The sequence below is a fragment of the Equus quagga genome, chromosome 9, assembly GCF_021613505.1.
Source record: "Equus quagga isolate Etosha38 chromosome 9, UCLA_HA_Equagga_1.0, whole genome shotgun sequence".
Taxonomy (NCBI): Eukaryota; Metazoa; Chordata; class Mammalia; order Perissodactyla; family Equidae; genus Equus; species Equus quagga.
Window position 1 is genome coordinate 66,901,528 of NC_060275.1, and position 21,560 is coordinate 66,923,087.

Below are 21,560 nucleotides of genomic sequence, written 5' to 3' on the forward strand. Positions count from 1 at the left end.
ATTTCAGGTGAGGCGACAAGGTCGAGAGGTGGGGTCATGAGCATAGCTGGGTGTGAATTCCAGCAGACTCTGGCTGGGCACCCTGAGCAGGCTGCCTTTCTTTTCCAGGCCTCAGTTTCCCCCTCCATAAAGCTGGTCTGCTGTGGCCTAAGAGGAGACACCCCTGCTCCAGTCCTGGCTCAGCCACACCCAGGGTGCTGCGTGACCCTGCATGTGGCACAGGCTGTCTCTGGCCCAGCCCCAGGCGACGGTGGAAGAAGGTTCCGGAGCCAGCAGAGTGCGGGGTGGGAGGCTTTATTTCACTGCGGGGGGAGCCTGGACAGAGGGCAGCAGGCGAGGCAGCAGGGGACGGCACTTGAACAGGGTTTGGGTCGGGGAAGGGCTGCCCCTGGGCCTGTTGGGAAGGAGAAACTGAGGCCAGCCCGTGTCGAGACCTAACCCAGGGGGGTGGGAGTGGGGGTGGGAATTGGGTCTGGAGGAATGAGGGCCCCCTCCCTCTGGGCTGGACGTGGGGTCCAGGCCCTGCCTCACTTTCCTTCTATAGGGCCTCAGTCCCTCCTGCTCGCTGGGCCACGCAACCCCCAATCCCCACTGCCCCCACCCCAGAGGAGCGGGCTAGGCTACATAGGGCAGTAGACAAGGAGCCTGGGGGAGTTAGGGAGCATGGGGTGGGGTCCACGGTGTGCAGAGGAGGTGGCGGCCACTTGGGCAGTCAGTTCCTGGCAGCGATGACCACAGAGAGAGCCACACCCCCCAGGGCGACAGCTGTTGCCCCAAACAGCCACTTCCATGGGATGGACTGTGGATAAAGCGGAGGGAAGAAGAGGCTGGAGGGCGGTCAAGACTAATGTCTGGGGCCTCAGCTACCAACACAGCCCAAACAGGCCTCCAAGCAAAACACTGCCCGACAATGCCCTTCCTATCTCCTGGCAAACTCCTACTCATGCATTAAAACTCAAGTCAAATGTCCCCTCCTCTGAGTCACCTCCCCATCCCCTCTAGAAGAACCACCTTGAGTCCTCTAGATTGTGTTCTATCTTCTGCTCTGGCCCTGGTCACACAGAGTTGGGACCTGTGTCCCAAGCATGGTCTAGCATAACCCAGTCGATGAGGACATCAGTGTTTGCAAAATGAAGAAACTCCCTCTGCGTAGCATGCCCTGCCCACAGCCCCTGCCCCTCCTCTGGCAGCCTCCTGTGCCTGCCGGCCCCAGCTCACCCAGGCACCCTTGCCAGGACACTTGGCAGGCAGCCGGCTGGGGTTGCCTAGCATTTTCCGGTACAGGGCGGTCTCCGTGCTCCGCTGGGCTGCATGCTTCTTCACCAGCTTGGAGAGCTCTGCGTGGATCGTCTGTGAGAGGCAGGTGTTAGTTGGGGTAAGAGCATGAGGCAGCAGCAGCCAACCTGACGACCATCATTGCTGGTGCTCTGCCTTTCTGGGGCCCTGGGACAGAGGGGGGAGCACAAAGTGGCGAGGAGAGAGGAAGGTTCTGGGAGGAAAGCTGAGGATGTTGGCACTGGCCAGGTTGGCAACAGCCTCAGCCTGTGAGACCCCTGGGGGTGGAAGGGAGCCCAGATCGCCTCTGCGGGGTCATGAGGGTCTCAGCAAGCTGCCTGGGGCCCTTCAGCCACCCAGCTCCTGCCACTGCCCAGGTAGGAACACGACAGGGAGAGCCACAGCAAGAACAAGGGGCAGACCACAGGCCAGACTTCCTAGACAGGCCAGCAAGGCAAGTGCCCAGATCACTGCATTCTACTCACCTTGTTGGAAGGTTCCAGCTTCAGGGCCGCCCTCAGGATGGGGATGGCCTCGCTGTACTCGCCTTGCTGGGCCAGCACCTGCGGGAAGAAGTAGGCAGGATCCCTCTGGACCCACTCTGGTCACACTTTCAAGAAACCTGGGTCTGCCAGGCTCCTGGCCACCCTGACAAGTCCTAAATCATTTGCAAGGTTAGATATTTAGCAGTGAGCGAGAAAGATAAAACCTTCCCCTTTTAGTGGAAAAGAGAAATAAGATGCATGACACTGGCCTGTGCTGACAAATGATGGGAAACATGAAGGCAGGGCAGGGGGTCAGACTGGGAGTGGCAGGGAGGGCTTCCTGAGGAAGAGACATCAGAGCAAAATCCTGAAAGAGGCGAGGGAGAAACTCACGGGGATATCTAGGGTGTGAATGTCTCTGGCAGAGGGCACAGCCTGTGCAAAGGTACTGGGGTGAGAGCAGACCTGACCTGGGCAGTAAACAGTGAGAAGGCTGAGAAGGATGGAGAGAAGCAAGAGGTGAAGTGGAAGGTGATACCAGGAAAAGGAAGATCAGATGGCCCAGAGCCCCAATGGCTGCAATGAGGATTTGGTTTTCACTCGGAGAAAGATGGAAGCCATAGAGGGTACCCGTGAGGAGCAATCACCACTGGGCCAGAGAGCAGTGTGGAGGAGTGGAAGGAATCTACAGCTTGAGGTTTGAGTCTGGCCTCAGTAAATGAATTGCTGTGACTCAAATCAGGCCTCTGCACTTGTCTGGGCCTCAGTTTCCCAACCTGTACCCCACAAAACTCAGGTGGCTGACACTCACGTCCTTGTCAAATCCTGGGTTCAGGACCACTCCCAGTGCTCTGGGCTGGGGGAGCCTGCCTGCTGCTGCCCTGTGCCCACCTGCCCGTGGCCTGTGGTCTGTCCACCTGCGGCTCGAGGCCCACCTTGCCCTTGCGGAAGAGCGCCTTGATGTTGTCCGGCTGGTGCTCAAGCACGAGGCTGCAGGAGCGCAGCGCTGCGCGGTAGTGGTCCAGCTTCAGCTGCGAGGCCGCCAGGTTGTTCAGACACTTCACCTTCAGCTGCAGGAGCTGCTCCTCCTCCTCGAATGTCATGTCCACTGTATGGGGATGGCGCCCAACCGCAGCCGCTGTCACCACGCTGCCAGCCCCACAGCTGCCCGTCTGCAGAGGGGTTGGCTGCCTTCTACTTTGGGCAAAGGCACCCCGCGTGCAGTGGGACCCAGGCCAAGGCTCACCCTCTCTGAACCTGGTGGCGGAGAATACTCGGGGGCGGGTTTCTAATTGTGTGTCCAGTCATGGGAGGTGAGGGGGCTCCAAGCTCCCAGTGCTGGGACCTCTCCAGTCTGTTCCTCAGGGAACCTGAGGCCTCTCTGGCCTCAGCTTACCCAGCTCTAACAGCACTGTCCTCAGGGCACTCCCAAGGAGTCTACAAATGGAGCCTAAGAGAAGTGAGTGCTGAACCATGGGCACACAGATTGACGCCGTCGCAGTCACCCACGTTCTGACATCTACCTGTGTCCTCTAACATTCCAAGGGTCTGGGATATAACACAAGTCTGGAGTGGACTCTAGCCTAGAGGTTAAGGACAGTTGACCATTTATCCACAATCTGGAATATTCTAGAAAATTCTGAGTCTAAGGCTCTCTGTAGCTTGAGGCTTCTGGCATTAGTAGATGCCTTTGCAGGGAAGGTAGAGGGATTTGACCTGTCAATCACCTTTGGCGCTGGAGGTAATGGCCTTGATGGCGAGGTCATAGGAGTTGGCAGCTAGCACGAAGTCGGCCCGCTGGTAGTGGGCATTGCCACACTCCCTTTTCCGATTGGCCAGGGCCACGCGCTCCTGCCCGGTGAGCATCTCCAGGTCAGGCCCGTCCACGGCCATCTTCAGGGTTACCTCCAGGCACAGGGCCGCGTGCGGGGGGATGTAGGGGCTCCTGCTGGGGGGTGGGGTGAGGGGATCACTCAGACCTGGCAGCCACCATGACAGAACCCCAGACATGCTGGGTTGGCTCAGGAACAGGTGGGAAAGGGCTCAAGTGCCAGAGCTGGCCCCACTGTCATCCCCGCCTCAGCAAAATATAAGGGAGATAACTCCTGCCACCCTCAAGCTACATGTCTTGGTGAGTGAGCTGCCCTCCCTAAGCCTCAGTTTCCTTTTCTACAAACTGCGCAGGCAGATGGGCCGAGATGAGGGGGGCATCCGCCCCACCCACCTCCCCAACCCCAAGGAGACCCCCCCTGGCAGCAGGTTCTCACCTGCCCTGGGGGCCATAGCAGTACTTGGAGTCAGCAGTGACCATGGCCGTCTCCCCGACGTCCATGAGCGGGACGCTGAGATCCAGGGCCTGGGTGTGTGGGGCCTGAGTATCAGGTGGGTCCAGGTGCAGCACAGCCTTGGCCTACCTCCTGGCCCACCAGCCACCACCTCCCCCACCCTGCCTCCATCTCACCCCACCGCACCTGGATGACATCGCAGTCGCCCAGGGTGAACACCAGCTCCGGCTCCTCCTGCACCCGCGTGCCGTTCTCCAGTGACGTCTGCAGCTGCACGGTGACCACCTGTCCCTTAGTAGGGCGGCTTGAGCCAGGTGGGCCAGGGACCAGCGTCTTCTTCCTCAACAGCCCATTCCCTGCCAGGGACCAGGGACAGGCAGCCTGTCACCCGGTGGCTCACAGGGCACCTGCTCCCTGAGGGCACCCACAGTTCCGCCCATCACAGGGGTGGCCCAGCACCAGGGAACAAGCTGAGCTTCAAACGGTCATTCTGCCACTTACGGGGCAGATGACCCCATGCCTCTGGGCCTGTCCCCCTGGCTGTACATCGAGCATGAAGGGATGGATTCGGGGAGTGATGTTGGCCCTGAGGACAGGTTCAGTGAAGACTAGCTAGTCTGATCATTATCTGAAGAGAATCGGGCTCAGCAAGGGCAAAGAGGTGCGACAAGCCGCCTTGCCCAATGCAGGCAGGGTGGCAGGGACGCCCAGAGAAGGGACTCTGGAGCCACCTATCTCCCGCCCCTGGTTCCAATCCCAGCCCTGTGACATCTGGGCCTTGATTTACCTAGCCATGAAACGAGGGTGGTCAGGGGGTCTCCTGTGACACCCTGGTGAGCAGTCTACTCGTTTAGCACAATGCCTGTGACATGGGGAGCGCATCTCTACTAAAGCATCACGTCACCAAATTTAAAAGTTAAACAGAGCCAAAGGACCCATAAGCAAAAGCAGCTGGATGCCCCCACAGCCTGAGGAGACCACCTCCCTCCATGCCCCTCCGTTCCCACAGTCAGAGGAATGGCCCAATGGCCACAGCTAACACCTACTGGAAGCCAGGCACAAAGCCCCGTGCCCCCGCGAATCCACTCACAGAGCCCCCACAACGATGACAATCACTGCCATCCCGTGACAACTGCTGGGTGGTAGAGCGCTTAAATGTGTGGGGCGCATCAGACCAACGGCATCTGCGGTCACCTATGTCCTGAAATTTACCTGTGTCCCATAATATTCCACTGGTCTGGAATATACCACAAATCCAAGTGGACCTTAGTCTGAATGTTAGGGACAGGGAGGATATCTATTCATATTCTGGAATATTCTAGAATGTTCCAAGTTTCCATGCTGTTTCTCAACTTGTACGTGCCCCTGCATCCAGTCTGAGAACCACTGAACTAGTGGATCCTGAGGGACCCGTGTCCTGAGGTTTCCAGGCACTAATGGTAGGGTCACAACAAGGTACTGCCTCGCATTAGGATGGACTCTGGAGTCACATCCTCTCTCAAGGCCTGTTTTCCTTGTCTTGAAGCCCGAATTCTGACCTCAGAAAGTGGGTGGCTCAAATATAAATGGATAGAGCCAGCCTTGTGCTCAGAAACGGAGCAGGCAGCTCCTATCAGTAGAGAAAAACCTCCCAAACTAATGTAGCCAAAGAGGCTGTGTGACCTGGGGCAAGTGCCTTCAGCTCTCTGAGCCTTGGTTTCCCCATCTGCAAAACAGGGATATGACAGGAATTATATAACAGGAATTATATCACAGGGTTGTCATGAGAATAAAATAAGATAATGCACAGACCCGGCACAGAACCAGTGCTCAGTAACTACTACCTGGTGGTGTTGTTTAGCAGCAGTAATACTTTTCATCAGAAGTAATGGAGGTGGTGTTACTAACGACCCTGTTTTATCAGTATCAGTATTATCTGATACTGTGGCTTTAGTATCGTTACTGTTACTGGTAGTAGCAATGACGTTTTACTCCCACTTGCGTGGACACCCGCGTTATTTAGTGCGTCAGATATCAGTCCTAGCAGCAATATGCTTCTCCAGCTTCTAGAGTTGCTGTGATGGCGTACGTGGGGGGCACATGTGTGGGCTCCCCTAGTTTCTTTCTTGCAGGACTTCTCTGAGCAATGGATGCTGTGAACCAGACACAGGGATGAACAAAAGAGGATGTTCCCCAGATCTATTTGAGCCTAAGAAACATTTTTCAAGGGACAGGCACTTGCCAAACGCCAAGAAAAGAGGCAGTGGGGGTTGGGAGCTGCTAGCACCTAGTGTGCTGGCTGTGTGGTCCTGGGCAGTTGACTCAGCCTCTCTGAGCTGTTGTCAGCAGCCCAGGGAAACAAAGACATAGCACATCGTCCGTGCAAGTGTGTGTGTTTGAGACAATGAAAGGGGTTCATAATCATGAAGTGCCTCAAGCAGTTGCCTGTGGCTGGCGATCACTGTGGTCACCACCTTTTACTTCCAGCCTACTTCACAGCAGAGATGGGGAAACAAGGCTCAGGGGAGGAGAAGGCCTGGGCCAAGGTCACTCCTGAACTGGAGCTTCTGGGCCCTGTGGGTCACCCGAGCCACCCCTGCTCCTTACCCAGGATGTCCAGCCACTCTTCCGGGGCTGGGGCGGGCTCAGGCTCGGGCTCCATGGCTGCCAGGAACTCTCGGGCCAAGGCCCCAGGCTGCTCGGCCTCCTCCAGTGGGGGCTGCCCCATGTCCTCAAGTGGCGGCAGCTCACTCAGGTCCTCCTCCTCCTCCTCCTCCTCGCCCTCTGCGTCTTCCACCCCATCCAGCACTTCGAAGTCCTCAAGCGGTGGCACCCCAGCAGGCGGCGGTGCGGTGGGCTCAGGGCCCACGGCAGAGGGTTCAGCACAGGATGCCATGCTGCTGGGGGACGGGAATTGGCCCTAGCGAGGGGAATGGATGGGGGTGAGAATCCCACCCAGCCCCTCAAATTCTTCTCTGCATCCATTCCCCACACTGCGGATCACTTCTCGTGTGACTCAGGGTCGGCAGGCCTCAGTCTCCTCATCTACACAGTGGGTAGAGCAACAACCCTGGCTTGTCCAAAGGATTTAACGACCGAGCATCAAACCTTGAACATCAGGTTCAAATAGTGTTAGCTACTATTGGAACTAATTATTACTTAATCTTTGTAAACACCCCAGAAAACAAAGAATATCCCCCCATATTTTGCACAAAAGGAAACTGAGGCCCAGAGTGGCTTTGCCCAAGGTCACAGAGCAAGCCAACGGCAGGCGCAGGATTTGAACCTGAGGCTGTATCTGATGATATGCCCACAGGGGCTGCTAAGATTCTTCCAGTAAGCTAGCCCCTGAGGTCTTGAGCAGGCTATTCTTAGAGCCCAAGGGAAAGGAAACCGAATCTTTACCAGAGCTCCCCACCTCCAGCTGCCCTTTCTCCTAAGGGGAGGCACCCAGAAACCCCAAGCCTTTTCCTTCCATACCCCGAACCTAATACCACCCCCCAACACCAGGGACCCTGGCCCAAACCCTTCCCTGGGAGCCCTTTCTCCTCTCCTCAGGCCTCCAGGGCACCCTCTCAAAGTAACCTTCTCTACAAGAGTGGTGGAGACCCCCACCGCATTCTACAGCCTCCTCTTTGGGCCATCAGGAACTGCCTCCCTCCCCCAGGCCCCAAGCTCAGAGGTGGTAGAGCCGTCATTCTAACCCACAGCATCCCCTCCCTAACCCTCACCTGCCTGCTCCTTCCGGACTCGGGCCCCATCTTCTGCGACCCTCCCAGCCCCCACCCCCACAATCCCCTGCGCCCGCATAAATCGCCCTCCCCCCTCCCCCAACCACCGCCCCCAGCCCGGGCCAGCAACCCCCAAGAGCCGCTCCGTTGCCCTGTAAACACTCCAATGTCCCCAGACGCCCGCCTCCCAATCCCATAACACCCCATGCCCTCCAGACGCCCCCCCCCCCGGGCCCCCCGGCCCCCCCCCCCCCCCCGTGGCCCCCCCCCCCCCACGGCCCCAGCCCAGCCGCGCCCCCCGGTTCGCCTCCCCCGCGGCCGTTCGCCCCGCCCATCGGCCATAGCCCCCGCCGCGCCGGCCCCAGGACCGAGCCAGGCCCTGGCAGTGCCCCCGGCCGGCGCAGCCCCGCCGGCGCCCCAGGACACGTGCCTCCGGCTCCGGGACCCCCGCCTGGGGTCCTGCGCCCCCCTCCCCGCCCCCAGCCGCGGCCGCCGCGCCTCGGGAACCAGGCTCGGGCGCCTGGCCCCGCCCCCACCGTGCCCATTGGTCGCTGCCGCCGCGACGGCAGTACCCACTGGCCCGCACGCACATCCGTTTCGGGTGCTGGCACCGCCCCCTTCCTGCTTGGATTCGCGGGGCGTTCTTAAAGGGGCAGAGGCCGCCGGGCCACCCGGAGAGGGGGCGGGGGCAATGGTAGGGCTCCAGACCCAAGTCCATTTGCCAACTTGCGCGACTCACCGCTCCAGCGTGAGCTTACTCCTGCTCTTCTGTGAAATGGGGATAAAGACTGGTATCCACGCACTCTCACACCGGGGCTGTTGGGAGGACAGCACTAGATGGTATTTTCTTGAGGCGCTCAGGCTTGACAGTGAGGTGCTGGATAACCCACCGTGAAAGCCCAGTTACCGCTGTGGACCCGAGGGGCCCGAAGGAGAGTAACGTGCCCAAGGACACACAGAACCCCTGCCCCCTGCGCAGTTTGTCTAATCCCTGGAAGGTTGTCTGGTGCATACAGGAGGAGCTTAATAAGAGCTGAGTTCCTCCTGCCCGCACCCTCTGCTGGAGGGTGACAGGGTACCCACCCCGGAGAAGGTGATGGCATCGATTAAACGGGTTTTTCTCGATCTTGTTTTGAAAGCAGGGGGGCACTCACTCCTCACTCGCTCTATTTTCTTTCTTTCCAAGCAGTTACCCCCTTTCAGAATGATCTTGTTCATTCTTTTGCTTCCCCCAGTCACCCCCATTCTGCTCCACTGTGGAAAGAATTTTGCCTGTTTTGTCCCCACCGCCTCCTTGAATAATGCCTAGCACCTATGGGAGTTTAATAAATGAATGAATAATCGAATGAATGAATGAGTGGGACGGTGGCTTTAGGAGGTAGATAACAGTGGAGGAGGTAACTGGCTTTTGGAGGTAAATAATTTGTCAGATTGGAGCTCCAAGGTCACCTCCTACAGGAAGCACTCCCTGACCTCCTCAAGGCAAGACCAGCTGCCCTGATTGGCTGCCCTCTTGGCACAATGAACCTCTATTTCATAACTGACTGACTTGTATTCTGTGCCATCATTTGACTTACCTCTGCCTCCCCCACTAGACTGGAAGACCCAGCACCTGGGAATGGTCTGTTGTTTCTCATTGTTTTAGCCCTGAGGCCTACACAGTGCCTGACACAAAGCCGGGTGGGGGATATGGGGAAATCATTGTGGAAGGAAGGCAGGCAGACTGGCCAGGCAGAAGAGATGGTAGGGCAGCGGAGAGAGGTGAGAAATTGCCCAGGAAGGAATATCAAATAAGCCCTGGGCCAATCCTCGTCCTGAGGGCCTTGGACTAGTCCCTGGCCACCCCCGAACCTCAGTATTTTACCTGTGTGGTGGAGTCACTTGCCCATGCAGTCCCACTTCTGTTACAGGGGTTGGAGGAACTGTAGTGAACTTGACAACCACCATACTAATACATAAACAACTACAATAAACAAATAGAAAATAATAACACCAACAATCATAACAATAATAATCATGGCTGGCACGCAGTTATCACAGGTGTAGGGAAACACTTTACATGTATTTAATCCTCCCATCAGTCTTAGGAGAAAATACTCTGATATTTGGAAACCATGTCATTGGCTGCATACAGAGTGGCAATTGTCATATCTTCCAGGTGAACTGAACTTTTTATTGCTATGACATGCCCCTCTTTATCTCCATGCTTCCTGCCTTAGCGTGGACTTTGTCTGATGTTAAGGTCATACTCCTGTTCTCCTTTGGTTCCTGTTTTATTTTATTTTTTAAATTTTTTTTTTTTTTTTTTGGAGGAAGACTAGCCCTGAGCTAACATCTGCCAATCCTCCTCTTTTTGCTGGGGAAGACTGGCCCTGAGCTAACATCTGTGCCCATCTTTGTCTACTTTATACGTGGGACGCCTGCCACAGCATGGCTTGCCGAGCAGTGCCATGTCCGCACCCGGGATCCGAACCAGCGAACGCCAGGCTGCTGACGCGGAACATGCGAACTTAACCACTGCGCCAATGTTCCTGTTTTAAATGCTGCATCCTTTTCCTTTAAACACTCCACTCTTTACCTTCCTCCTTTCTGTACCCTCATGTTGTACGTATGTCTCTTGGAAGCAACATAGAATTGGGTTTTGCTTTTTGGTCTAGTCCGCCCATCTTTGTCTTTAATTAGTGCATTTGGTCTATTTACATTTAATGTAATTATGGACCTATTTGGACTTAAGTCTGCCTTCTCCTGTGTTTTCTCTCCATCCCACCTGCTCCATGCTCTTTTTCTCTCCGCTTTCCTGCCTTCTTTAGGATTGGGTACATGTGTTTTGGTAAGATTAGCCTCATTTTACAGATGGGGAGACTGAGGCACAGAGCAGGCAATTACCTTGTTCAAGGCCACAGCGATGAAGGACAATATGGGCCAGGTCACTTCCATTATTGAGCTTCTATTCCAGCCATGGAGCTGGATATTGCACAATGATGCAGATAAGTATCAGCTTATGATTGTTAGGTAGGAAATAAAACTGAAAAAAGTGGCAAAAAACTGAAAAGAAAGGCTTCGAGAAAGGTGCCCAGGTTTAGGCCTCTCCCAGACCAACGTCCCCATCACTGACCCAGCTGAGCATTCCCATCACTTCCAACCCCCTCCCTTTGACACACAAAGGAGGGAAATATTTTCTTGTCTCCACTCCACTGTGCACAAAACATTTGAGGCCAGCCAAGTCCCTTTTGGCCTGATGTGCAACCCCCACCCCTTCCAGGACCCTTGTAAATGTTTCCTGGCTTCCAACAGAGCCCAAGGGACTCATTAACAAACTCGATTTCTCCAGCCTGGATGTCTTCTGCCGCAGCCGGCAGACAAAGCTGTAGTTGCGCTCTCCCGGCAGCCTCTGCCCTGGCTCCTCTCTCGGCCCTGGCTGCTGCATGGCTCACTGAGCTCCACAATTTTTACAAGGACCAACTCCATGCTATGTGTTTTCCCACCATCCTGCCTTTGCTCCTGCGATTCCCTTAGCCCTGAATCATTGTCAGCACCTAGAAAACTCCTAATCCTACCCCAAAACCCCAACCAGATGTACTTGATTCCTTAACCCCAAAATGAGTCCTCATACCCCACTCTTCAGGTTCCTCCAGTCTTGAGTGTCTCTTCCATCTAGCCCAGCACTGTTTCCCTCAGGGCTGGGAGTGTCTGCGTCAGATTATGCCTCCCTTCATCCTCCAGGGGTGGGTGTGAACTGAGTACTCTCTGGAGCCCCAGAATATGGGCCATGCCTAGAAAGGGTGGCTACAGGGTTAATGGAATAAATTTTTTTTTTCCTGAGGAAGAGTCACCCTGAGCTAACATCTGTGCCAATCTTCCTCTGTTTTGTACATGGGTCACTGCCACAGCACGGCCACCAAAAAGTGGCATAGGTCCATGTCTGGGAAGCAAACCCAGGCTGCCAAAGCAGAGCACGAGGAACTTAACCCCTATGCCACGGGGCTGGCCCACTGAATAATTTTCAAAACTGTTTGTTGAACTAAATATATAAAAATCCTGGGGGCCGGCCCGGTGGTGCAGCGATTAAGTTCGCACATTCCACTTCTCAGCAGCCCGGGGTTGACCAGTTCAGATCCCAGGTGAGGACATGGCACTGCTTGGCAAAAGCCATGCTGTGGTAGGCGGTCCCACATATACAGTAGAGGAAGATAGTCATGGATGTTAGCTCAGGGCCAGTCTTCCTCAGCGAAAAGAGGAGGATTGGCAGCAGTTAGCTCAGGGCTAATCTTCCTCAAAAAAAAAAAAAGATTTTAAAAAATATGCATCCTCATGTTAGTATGAACTCATGGTTTTCGGTATATATAAAAGGGGACAGACATAGAAGTAAATATAAATTTGCGTATGTGTGGGTTAGTAGGCATACATATATTTCCTAACTCTGACTGCTGAGAGGGTCTCTGAGCAGTGACAGCCCAGTGGCAGTGAACACACCCAGCACCCAGATCTTGGCTTTTTTTTTCTTCTTCTTCCCAAAGCCCCCCACTACATAGTTGTATATTCTAGTTGTGAGAGCCTCTGGTTGTGCTATGTGGGACACCACCTCAGCATGGCCTGACAAGCAGTGCCATGTCTGTGCCCAGGATCCCAACTGGCAAAACCCTGGGCCGTCAAAGTGGAGCACACGAACTCAACCCCTCAGCCACAGGGCCAGCCCCCAGATCTTGGTTTCTAAATCCTATTCTCCAAGAAAAGGAACCAGGCTCTTTGGAGAAATGGCTGACTCCAGGGATTCCAAAGCAAGTATGGAACGTCTTGTGGTGCCAAAAGTAAAGAAGTGCTCAGAGAAAGGTGGAGACATATTAAAACGACATAGGTGGGGCCGGCCTGGTGGCGCAGCAGTTAAGTTCGCACATTCTGCTTCGTTGGCCCAAGGTTCGCCAGTTCAGATCCGGGGTGCCGACATGGCACTGCTTGGCACACCATGGTGCAGTAGGCGTCCCACATATAAAGTGGAGGCAGATGGGCACGGATGTTAGCTCAGGGCCAGTCTTCCTCAGCAAAAAGAGGAGGGTTGGCAGCAGGTGTTAGCCCAGGGCTAATCATCCTCAAAAAAAATTAACAATAAATAAATAAATAAATAATAAAATAAGGATATATGAGCTAACTTAAAGGGGCAGCAAGATAAATAATATAGAAATTAATACAACTATGTAGTGGGTGGCTTTGGGGAGAAAACGGAAAAAATAAAATCTTTAAAAAAAAGAAAGAAAGAAATTAACTATAATCCACAGAGTAAAATAAATATTCATGAGTTCATAGTGATATAAATACTCGAATAAATCCATAATTGGAGAATAGACAGCTCTTGTTTACAGAATTCCAATTAATAATTAAATTAATAAAATCACCATTATGCAAACACCATAGTAATCACTGACGCTAGCAAGAGCCATAGATGGATGCTAAAACCAGTGGGTGAAAAATATGTTTAAAAAAACAACAAAAAACTAGGGTATCTATACGGTCTTTTAAATATCTCCCGGTAAGATACATATTAATTGTAAAGGGGGAAACAGTGACAGTTGAGAAACTGGCAGACACTGCCTTAAGCACGTAATCAAAGTCAACACCACCAATAATAAGACACACGAACACCCCTGCCTCTTGATATGATGCATTGAGGACACAACATCACTTCTGTGGGATTCCGGCCCAAACTGCTCAACTTCGGTCTAAGCATGAAGAAACACTGGATAAACCCATAGAGATGGGTATTCTACAAAACCAGTACACTTCAAAAGTATTAAGGTCATGAAAAATTAGGAAAGACTGAAGAACTGTCACAGAGTGGAAGAGACTAAGGGAGACGTGACCAGATGCAATGTGGGATCCTGGACTAGAAAAAGGTGACCAAAAGGGGAGCGTGGATTTTTGAGCCCGACTGAGTCTGATTCCCAGCCTGTAAAGCAGGACACCTGGATCCGGGCCCACCGCAGACCACTCGAGCACTATTTGACCTCGGGGGGGGGGGGGGGGGGGGCCGGTGCCTGCCGCCGTCGGCTGTCAGTTTAACTACCTACTAAAAGGGACGTGTTGCAGCCTCCTCTACCCACTTCCGGGCTGCCTTGGAATTCGGGCTTTGGGAACTACGCAGGCGCGAGAAGGACTCCTTGACTGGCTATGCGTTGTGACGACACGCGAACAGGAGCGGCGTTAAGCCTCACCCCTTCCTGCCGCGTCCCCGCGCACGCAAGTCCGCCCCGGGCACGTCGCCGCCACCCGCGCTCGCACGTATGGTGCGTGGTGACGTCGCGGCGGTGCGGGCGCCATCCCGGAAGCGCGAGCAAGGCCGCCAGATGTGCAGGTGCCGCTGCCACCGACGCCGGGGCCGAGTTCTGGGTGGGGCTGGGGCCGCCGGGGCCGCTGGGGAGCCGGGCAGGGTCGGGCGCGGCCCCGGGCTGTCGCGGGGTGGGGCGCGCCGCTGGCCACGTCTAGGCACCTCTCCTGCGCACAGGCCTCAGTTTCCCCGTCTGCTCAGTGGACGCGTTGGCGGCGCCGCGGTCTGGATCCGGATCCGGGGCGCGGGAGTTGGGGCCGCCTGTGTTTAGGCCGTGCTGTGTCACCCGGAACTGGGCGTTGCCCTGCTTGGGCCTCAGTTTCCCCGCTTTGCAGGGGCGGGGCGTGAGGGGATATGCAAGCCCTTCCCCACTCGAGTTTTGCTGAGTGTGGACCGCCAAACTAAATTCTGTTAAATGACTTGGGTGGAATCGCGGCGCCTCTCTGCGTCGCCGTGTGACCTTGGGCAACTGAGCCCACCTCTGTGAACCTTAGTTGCCCTCGGAGACGATAGTTGTCTGCCTCATAGGGATAGTTGGGGATTAAATGAAGTGCTATACACGTGTTCGCGCATGTTCTTGGAAGCACCGGCAAGCCCTCGTTAAAATGCTGATTCCCGGGTCGCGCCCTGGCATTTCTTTACACTCCCTTTGAAGAAACAGTCTGATCCGAGCCCAGCGCCTTATCACTGTTGGTTTCATTCCCCACAGATAGCACTGCGAGATGCTGATTCTTTGTTATTCTCATTTTCTGGATGAGAAAACTGACTTAAAGAGGTGAGGTGACTCTCCCAAGGTCACACAGCCTCCCTCTCTGTGTGTTTCCCCCATGAATATATTTGGAGCAGGAACCAGAGCTCTTGCTGGGCATTTCTGCCCTGTCTTTGGGCCGGACTAGCTGTTAGTCAGGGAAGGCTTCCTGAGAGAGACAGCTGGGGTGGGGAGGAGTGTGCCTGGAATCCCTCAGCCCTCAGATCTGGGAGCCAGAGACAGGAAAGAGCCCTCCTTTGAAGCAGAATGGTTTCCTGTAGGTCCAAATCCTGTGCCTGCCAGGCTCTGGCTGTGGGCTTCCCGCCACATGACTCTGCCCTTTGAGTGCAAGTGTCCTCTTCATACATGATCACGCTTCTTTGGAAATGTGGAGTGTCTGGGTGTCCGGACCTGGCACACAGTGGGAGCTCAATAAACATGGTGATTATTGGGTGGGGAGAATTTCACCAGGGGTGGCAGCTTATTTCCAGAAGGCATGTAGAGGCTACAAACTGCTAGCTAGATTCAGGGCTCAAATAGATACTCGGCCCCGTGGTGTTTGGGGGAAAAAAAAGTATTAGTTGCTGACATTTGTAAATGAGGCGATTTCACAGAGAAAAAAAAACCTGTATTTCCATTTTTTCCCTGGAAAAAAATCAAGTCTGGCAGGAATCAGCTGCTGTAAGCAGCAGCTGTCTCCTCCTGGGTGGCTACTGAACACCTGGTCGGATTCACACCTTTGTGGACCCTGCAGAGCGTGGGCGTGTGAGTTGTGTCAGGTTCCCTGGCCGTGTGTTCATGACCTAGTTCCTCAGCCCGAGCCTCAGTTTTCTCAGGTATAAATAAGGATGATAACAGTTCCCAGTGTGTGATGTTAGTGCCTTGTTTAGCATACAGTAGACACTCGATAAAGAAGATGCTGGATCAAGTGAGCTCTGAAAGACCCTCCTGATCCTGTGTGTAAATTTTAACCAATCACAAGCAGGTCTTTCTGTCAGCCATTAAATGTGTGGACCCCAGAATCAAGCTATGTCAGAATTCTGGGTTTTTCCTGACCCTCCCCCCTGCCCCTGCACCTCAGGAGGGTCAGTGCTGAAGCTGTGGCCCCTCCTGCCCTGGCATGGTCATCTGCCTGCCAGGGGAGCTGGGAACAGCAGAGCCGTCTGGGTTGCTGGGCCCACAGCCTGGCTGCGAGTGCCTGAAACTGTTGGCTTTAATGTGCTAGTACAAGTCTAGTGGCAGGGCTGAGTTTGAAAGGTTGTGTTGGCCTCCGCCAAACTAAGATCTGGAGATCCCTTGCTATGAGCCGGGTTCTGGGCTGCATTCTGGAGCAGAGCAGCGAGCGAGAGAGACAAGCCTCTGCTCTCTGGGAGCTGACTGCTGTGGGGACGACAGGCAAACAGATCAGCTGACGACCGAGATAATTTCAGGAAAAGACACGCCAGTGAAGCAATTAGAACAAGGTGGAGCAATAAGAGTGGCCAGAGTCGGGGGAGTCAGCGAAGACCTCTTGGGAGAGAAGACATTGGAGGTGGTGGTGATTTGATGGGACGGCTGGTGCAAAGGCCTTGTGGTGGGAGTGGGCCAAGGGTGGGGATGTGGGAGGAGGCTGGCAGATCTGTGCAGGCCGAAGTTGCCCCTGACCTTGGGCACACGGAGGTGGGAAGCTGATGGGATTCTCATGTTACAAACATGGTCTCCTGTAGTTCTCAGAACACCCCCGAATTCCCAGGTGACAAAGCTGAGGCTCGGGTGGCACGACCCACTCATGTTCAGGCAGCCTTTGTGGTTGCCGGCCCCTCCTCTCTGTCCCACCCCCCGTGGTGACTGGTGCAGACTGAAGACTTCTTGCCTGTTTCAGGCAGCGGAGGAGGAGGAAGAGATGGACCCCCCGGACTCGGCCTCGAGGGTCTTCTGCAGCCGCATCCTGAGCATGGTGAATGCGGACGACGTCAATGCCATCATCCTGGCCCAGAAGAACATGTGAGTGGTGGGCAAGGGCCGTGGGTCCCCGGCATGGGAAGGGAAGGAATCCATTTGTTGGCCAGTGTTCTTGCCCTGCCCGCCCCTACCTTAGGCCCACACTGGTGCTAAAATGAAGGAAATTAGCAAATCTGCGACTGGCTCCAAAATAAGTCTTTTCCTGGCCTGGAGGCAAGGCCTTGGCACAGGAAGCAGGGCTTTCAGGCGGGTTTGCAGCTGCAGACGGTTTGGCGGGGGCCGCAGCAACTCCTGTCCCGAGGCCTGGGGAGGGGAGAATTGGGGGCATAGGAGAGGCTGCTGGGGGATGTGAGGGAGCCAGTGTGCTGACTTCCTGTTGGGAGCCTGGTCTCTCGCTGTCCAGGCTGTTTCTGCAGAGGGCCTGGGTCTCTTGGAGGGGCTGTGAGTGCCCTTTGTCCTCCATGGGGCCTGGCCTTGTGGCCTTTACAGCCTCACCCTAATTCCAGCTGGCCCTGTGAGGGAGCGCAGCTGACACGGCCTTGGGGTGGAAGCGCAGCCTCCTGGGGCTTTATTTTCGTGTCTTTATTCTAAGCTGTAAGACTCTTCCTTCTATTTACGGGACAGCACAGACCTGATACCCTTACATCTCCCTCGCTCTGTGATGAGTGCTAGGTATGTCTGAGTCTCAGCAGTGCCCATCTCTCTTAGTTCTTTAGGTCTGATTCAGACCTGGCCTAGGGAACTCCCAGACTGAGGGGGCACAAAACCAGACACAGACCTTCGTGGCTTCATGGTATCAGGGCTGTTCCAGAGGAACAACCTGGAACTTGGGGAGTCAGGGGAATCAAACAGCCTGCTTGGGGGAGAAGGTGAAGGCTACATGAGGAGGGCACACTTGAGTAGGGTTTTGAAGGTTGAAGAGGAGTTTGCTAGGTGGCTCAAACAGCAGGTAGAGCTCTGTAGGACAAGGGAATGGCACATACAAAGGTCATGGTGCAGGAAAGGACTTAGCATGATCATTTGGCAGGGCCCCGTCATTAGCAGGGCCCTGGAGATGGTGCAGAGGAGTTGGTGCCCTCTCTCTGCCACCAGGCTGGACCGCTTTGAGAAGACCAACGAGATGCTGCTGAACTTCAACAACCTGTCAAGCGCCCGCCTGCAGCAGATGACCGAGCGCTTCCTGCACCACACGAGGACGCTGGTGGAGATGAAGCGGGACCTGGACAGCATCTTCCGCAGGATCAGGTGGGTGCTCAGGCCCTCCCTCCTGACCCGAGCCTCCATTGAGTTCCTCCTATCTTCAGTGAGGGCAACGGGGAGCTGCAGCTTGTTTATTTTATGAGGCTTCATCGCGCACTTAGCATCCAGGAAGATCTGAATTTTGGGATAAAAATCTTAATGTTTCTGAATTTAAATTTTATTTCTTTTCAAACAATGCAACACAGCACCAGATGCATAAGACAAAAGGCAGGCAAGGACAGACAGGGAAAGGCCAGTTCCAGGCCCCTTGCCCCCCCAGGTCTTCTCGCAAGGAGCAAGTGAGCTTGCCGGGTTGTGTGGGTCCTTCCCGAGCCAGGTCCTGAGGACAGGGAAGATGACGTCCAAGTCCCGGGACACAGAGAACGCCAGATGCAGCGCCTGGAGCGCGCGTCATCCCGGCCACCATGAACAACCACGGCCAGCGCGCCTGGCCCGGGACAAGCTGGTGCCTCTTCCTCTGGCTTGGGGGCAGTGGCCAAAGATTGAGGGGAACGTGTCTCTTTGAGCAAGTTCTGTGCAGAAATCACAAGACAGGCTGGTTGGATCCTTTATAAAAGCACCCCTTTTCTAGGGCGTCTCAGCCGGCTGGCTGTCCAGGTGTGGTGTGGCGGGGGTCGGGGGTGGGGGTAGACAGGAACCCCAAGGGGCGACACCTTCTGTGTGTGTCTCTATCACCCAGGCGGCACCCGGCAGGGAGGGGCTGGCCGGTCACAGGCAAGGATGAGAGCCTGTGCTCCGCAGACCCCTTTGGAATTCTCTGTAAACAGTGCTGCAGCCTTTGAGGAAAAACGCCTCGTTAAAGAAAGGGAAGCGATGCAGCTCTGTGAACTTCAGTTTCATGGGAGCCAGTGTGCGGTGTTGGGGTTTGCATGAGTTGGTACTCCTGGCCCCCACACAGACCCCTCCCCCCACGGATGGAGAGACAGGCCGAGACCTGTCGCCCAGAGGAGCAGCTGCTGGGGGCAGCTTGCTGGAAGGCCGTCCTGGCAGGGGGGAGTTAGACGGAAGGGGAGTGCTGCCAGTGGAAGGCCCAGCCAGAGCGAAGACCAAGCACCCGGACGGGCGGGAGCTGGGTGACAGCTGGGTGGCTGGTGCCCACCCCCGGGAATGGGAGGTCCGTCCACAGGGCTGAGCGCCTGGGCCTCCCTCCAGCCCCGAGCAGGGTGCGACAGCAGTGACAGGGAAGTTCCCGCCGCCCCCGGGCCCAGAGCTGACGGCAAGGGTTCTCGGCCGGCACAGGCCCAGCTTGTCTACCAGCCATGTTCAGCTCTGTGTGCCTTCCCTTCCCCTGCAGGACACTGAAAGGGAAGCTGGCCAGGCAGCACCCAGAAGCCTTCAGCCGTAAGTGTCACCCTGCACCCCACATCTGGCCTCTGTGCCCTCAGATGCCAGCACCCTCAGCCCAGGCCCCAGTAGACAATGGGTCCAGAGAGACCTGACACAGGGGGCAGAGGCGGGAGTGCTGGCTTGGTCATCTTGGCAACCTGTGTAGCAGGTGCTGGGACTAGGGTCCCCTCCCTGGGGCAAGGTTGCACCAGGGAATGTGGACAAAAATAGTGACAATCCTTGCTTTAGTGAGCACAATATACCCCTACAAGCCAGGCTCTTACCTGCAACCACTCACCTGTGAGGTAGGGCTGTGAGTGTCCCCATTTTACACAGGGGGAAACTGAGGCCCAGGGGGGCAGCGACTCATCAGAGGAAGCTCAGCGTTCCCCCATGCTGAGCCTTGGTTGACCCCATCTGCTGAATGGACCAACAGCTCCCCACCCCAGGGCTGCTGACAACCACAGGCACAAAGGTGATGCTGTCGTCAGTCCCACTTTATAGAGCGGGGACCTGAGGCAAGGGCAGGTGAGGGGCCTGGCCCAGGGGACGGAGTCAAGAGGGCAGAGCCAGGCTCAGCTTGCCCCCAGGCCTCCCAGCCTGACCCCAGAGAACCTGAGTCCTTACCTCACCTCACCTTGAAGGGAGGCCTCTCACCTGCCTAAGCCTCAGTTTCCTCCTCTGTAAAATGGCCCAAGTCATGCTCCGTGGGGTGGGCGAGCTGTCAGGGGTCACTGGCCCAGTTAATCCCTCGTCACGGTGCCCGACATGATGATGATGCCAACTCCTGGGCCTCCTTCCCCTAGACATCCCGGAGGCCTCCCTCCTGGAGGACGAGGATGAGGACCACATCCCGCCCAGCACCACAACCACCATTGCCACCTCGGAACAGAGCACGGGCTCGTGTGACACTAGCCCTGACACCGTCTCGCCCTCCCTCAGCCCCGGCTTCGAGGACCTGTCCCACGTCCGGCCCGGCTCCCCTGCCATCAATGGCCGCAGCCAGACGGACGACGAGGAGATGCTGGGCGAGTAACCCTGCTCCCCGGCGCTCCCAAGGTGTCTGAGGCGGCAGCGCACACCCCGCCTCAAGATTGACAGCTTTGCCGTGCTGTCCATTATCCAGGGCTCCGGGGGACAGGCTCCCTCCCGGGGGTGTGCAAGTCCTCGGAGTCTATGATTCTCACTTGTCCCTCACTGAGAACATCTCTGCAGACCCCTCTGCCGGGCCAGGGGGCAGTGAGCCCAGCTGAAGTCATTGGGCTGGGTGCAAGGGGGCTTTTCCAGAGCCAGACCTGAGGTCTGCTCTGACCAACACTCAAGGTTCCCAGAGGCCAGAGCCAGATGGCCCCTGCCCCAGCACCCTGGGCAGGGCCTCCTCAAGGCGGACAAGCACTGTCATGTCTGAGTTCACCTCAGCCCACCCCACACCCACTAATTCTGGTCTCCCTGCCCCTCTGTCCAATCAAAGTATTGATGAAAGCATCTCAAGGCGGATTCTGAGACAGCTGTGGAAGGCTCAAGACAGAGGCTGGCCGCCTACTCAGCCCCCAGCCAGCCTGATAAGGCCTGTGTTTCTCTGACCAGAGGTGTGCACGCTGAGGGCCCAGCAGGCCTCTCCCAGGGTCTCTGTGGAGCAAGCCAAGCCACCTTGGAAATCAGAATTTAAACGGAATATTTTTGTACCCGATGTTTACAGATGCTGTTGGGAAGTTATCAATAAAAAGACTCCATTACTAAAAAGAGAAAGATGCACCTAGCAGTATATTTCTTCCATTCTTGGGCCTAGCAGCCCAGAAGGGGGACAAATACTGTATGTGGGACAGGATGGGGTGCAGCCAGCCAGGCACAACTAGACTAGAGAGAGATGTGGCTGCTCTTGGTGGGAGTCTCTGGTGGTGGCAGCCATAATAACCCTAGTTCCTATCACCACCTAGACCCTAACACTATTCCCTGACCTCCTTGAATAACTGTTTCTCCAGATCTCAGTCCCAAGGTAGGCTCCTCACGGAGCTACACTGGTCCCATCCACAGAGTCCCCCTCACCTTTGAAGCACTTAGAAATTGTTATTAAAGACATCTTTCCACACCCGAAAGTGTCTACTTTTGCCTGGTCCATAGGGGGCGCAGGGAAGTGTTTAAGGAAATAAAGAGATACGCTGCCAAACCCACAGCTACCTTCTCAGTCCTCACCTCTTTGCGGCGCGCGGC

The 21,560-nt window shown here is 55.6% G+C and overlaps 2 protein-coding genes across 4 annotated transcripts; one reads left to right on the forward strand and one right to left on the reverse strand.

Moving 5' to 3' along the window:
* Positions 1–278: 278 nt before the first annotated feature.
* On the reverse strand, positions 279–8,310 carry FKBP8 (FKBP prolyl isomerase 8). 2 transcript variants are annotated; one of them, XM_046672179.1, is made up of 9 exons: positions 8,186–8,310; positions 6,632–6,944; positions 4,232–4,401; positions 4,028–4,116; positions 3,488–3,708; positions 2,696–2,868; positions 1,761–1,838; positions 1,219–1,350; positions 279–799 (listed from the first exon to the last, which is right to left on the reverse strand). In XM_046672179.1, the coding sequence occupies exons 2-9, from the start codon at positions 6,918–6,920 to the stop codon at positions 713–715; spliced, it is 1,239 nt and encodes a 412-aa protein (XP_046528135.1). In that variant the 5' UTR covers positions 6,921–6,944; positions 8,186–8,310; the 3' UTR covers positions 279–712. The 2 variants fall into 2 exon arrangements, with proteins under 2 accessions (XP_046528135.1, XP_046528136.1); XM_046672180.1 differs by lacking the exon at positions 8,186–8,310 and having other exon boundaries at positions 3,488–3,705.
* A 5,669-nt stretch (positions 8,311–13,979) lies between these two features.
* KXD1 (KxDL motif containing 1) lies at positions 13,980–21,104 on the forward strand. Of its 2 annotated transcripts, XM_046672209.1 has the most exons (6): positions 14,051–14,101; positions 14,784–14,849; positions 16,684–16,805; positions 17,856–18,008; positions 19,318–19,364; positions 20,156–21,104. In XM_046672209.1, the coding sequence occupies exons 3-6, from the start codon at positions 16,705–16,707 to the stop codon at positions 20,383–20,385; spliced, it is 531 nt and encodes a 176-aa protein (XP_046528165.1). In that variant the 5' UTR covers positions 14,051–14,101; positions 14,784–14,849; positions 16,684–16,704; the 3' UTR covers positions 20,386–21,104. The 2 variants fall into 2 exon arrangements, with proteins under 2 accessions (XP_046528164.1, XP_046528165.1); XM_046672208.1 differs by lacking the exon at positions 14,784–14,849 and having other exon boundaries at positions 13,980–14,101.
* The last annotated feature ends 456 nt before the right edge of the window (positions 21,105–21,560 follow it).

Excerpts from the sequence above, each read along its gene's own strand:
- KXD1 (XM_046672208.1), top strand. The coding sequence starts at position 16,705 with ATGGACCCCCCGGACTCGGCCTCGAGGGTCTTCTGCAGCCGCATCCTG. Across the intron at positions 16,806-17,855 it reads ATCCTGGCCCAGAAGAACAT|GCTGGACCGCTTTGAGAAGA; the intron begins GTGAGTGGTGGG and ends CTCTGCCACCAG. Across the intron at positions 19,365-20,155 it reads GCACCCAGAAGCCTTCAGCC|ACATCCCGGAGGCCTCCCTC; the intron begins GTAAGTGTCACC and ends TCCTTCCCCTAG.
- FKBP8 (XM_046672179.1), bottom strand. The coding sequence starts at position 6,920 with ATGGCATCCTGTGCTGAACCCTCTGCCGTGGGCCCTGAGCCCACCGCA. Across the intron at positions 2,869-3,487 it reads CATTACCTCCAGCGCCAAAG|TGGACATGACATTCGAGGAG; the intron begins GTGATTGACAGG and ends ATCCCCATACAG. Across the intron at positions 1,351-1,760 it reads AGCTGGAACCTTCCAACAAG|ACGATCCACGCAGAGCTCTC; the intron begins GTGAGTAGAATG and ends TGCCTCTCACAG.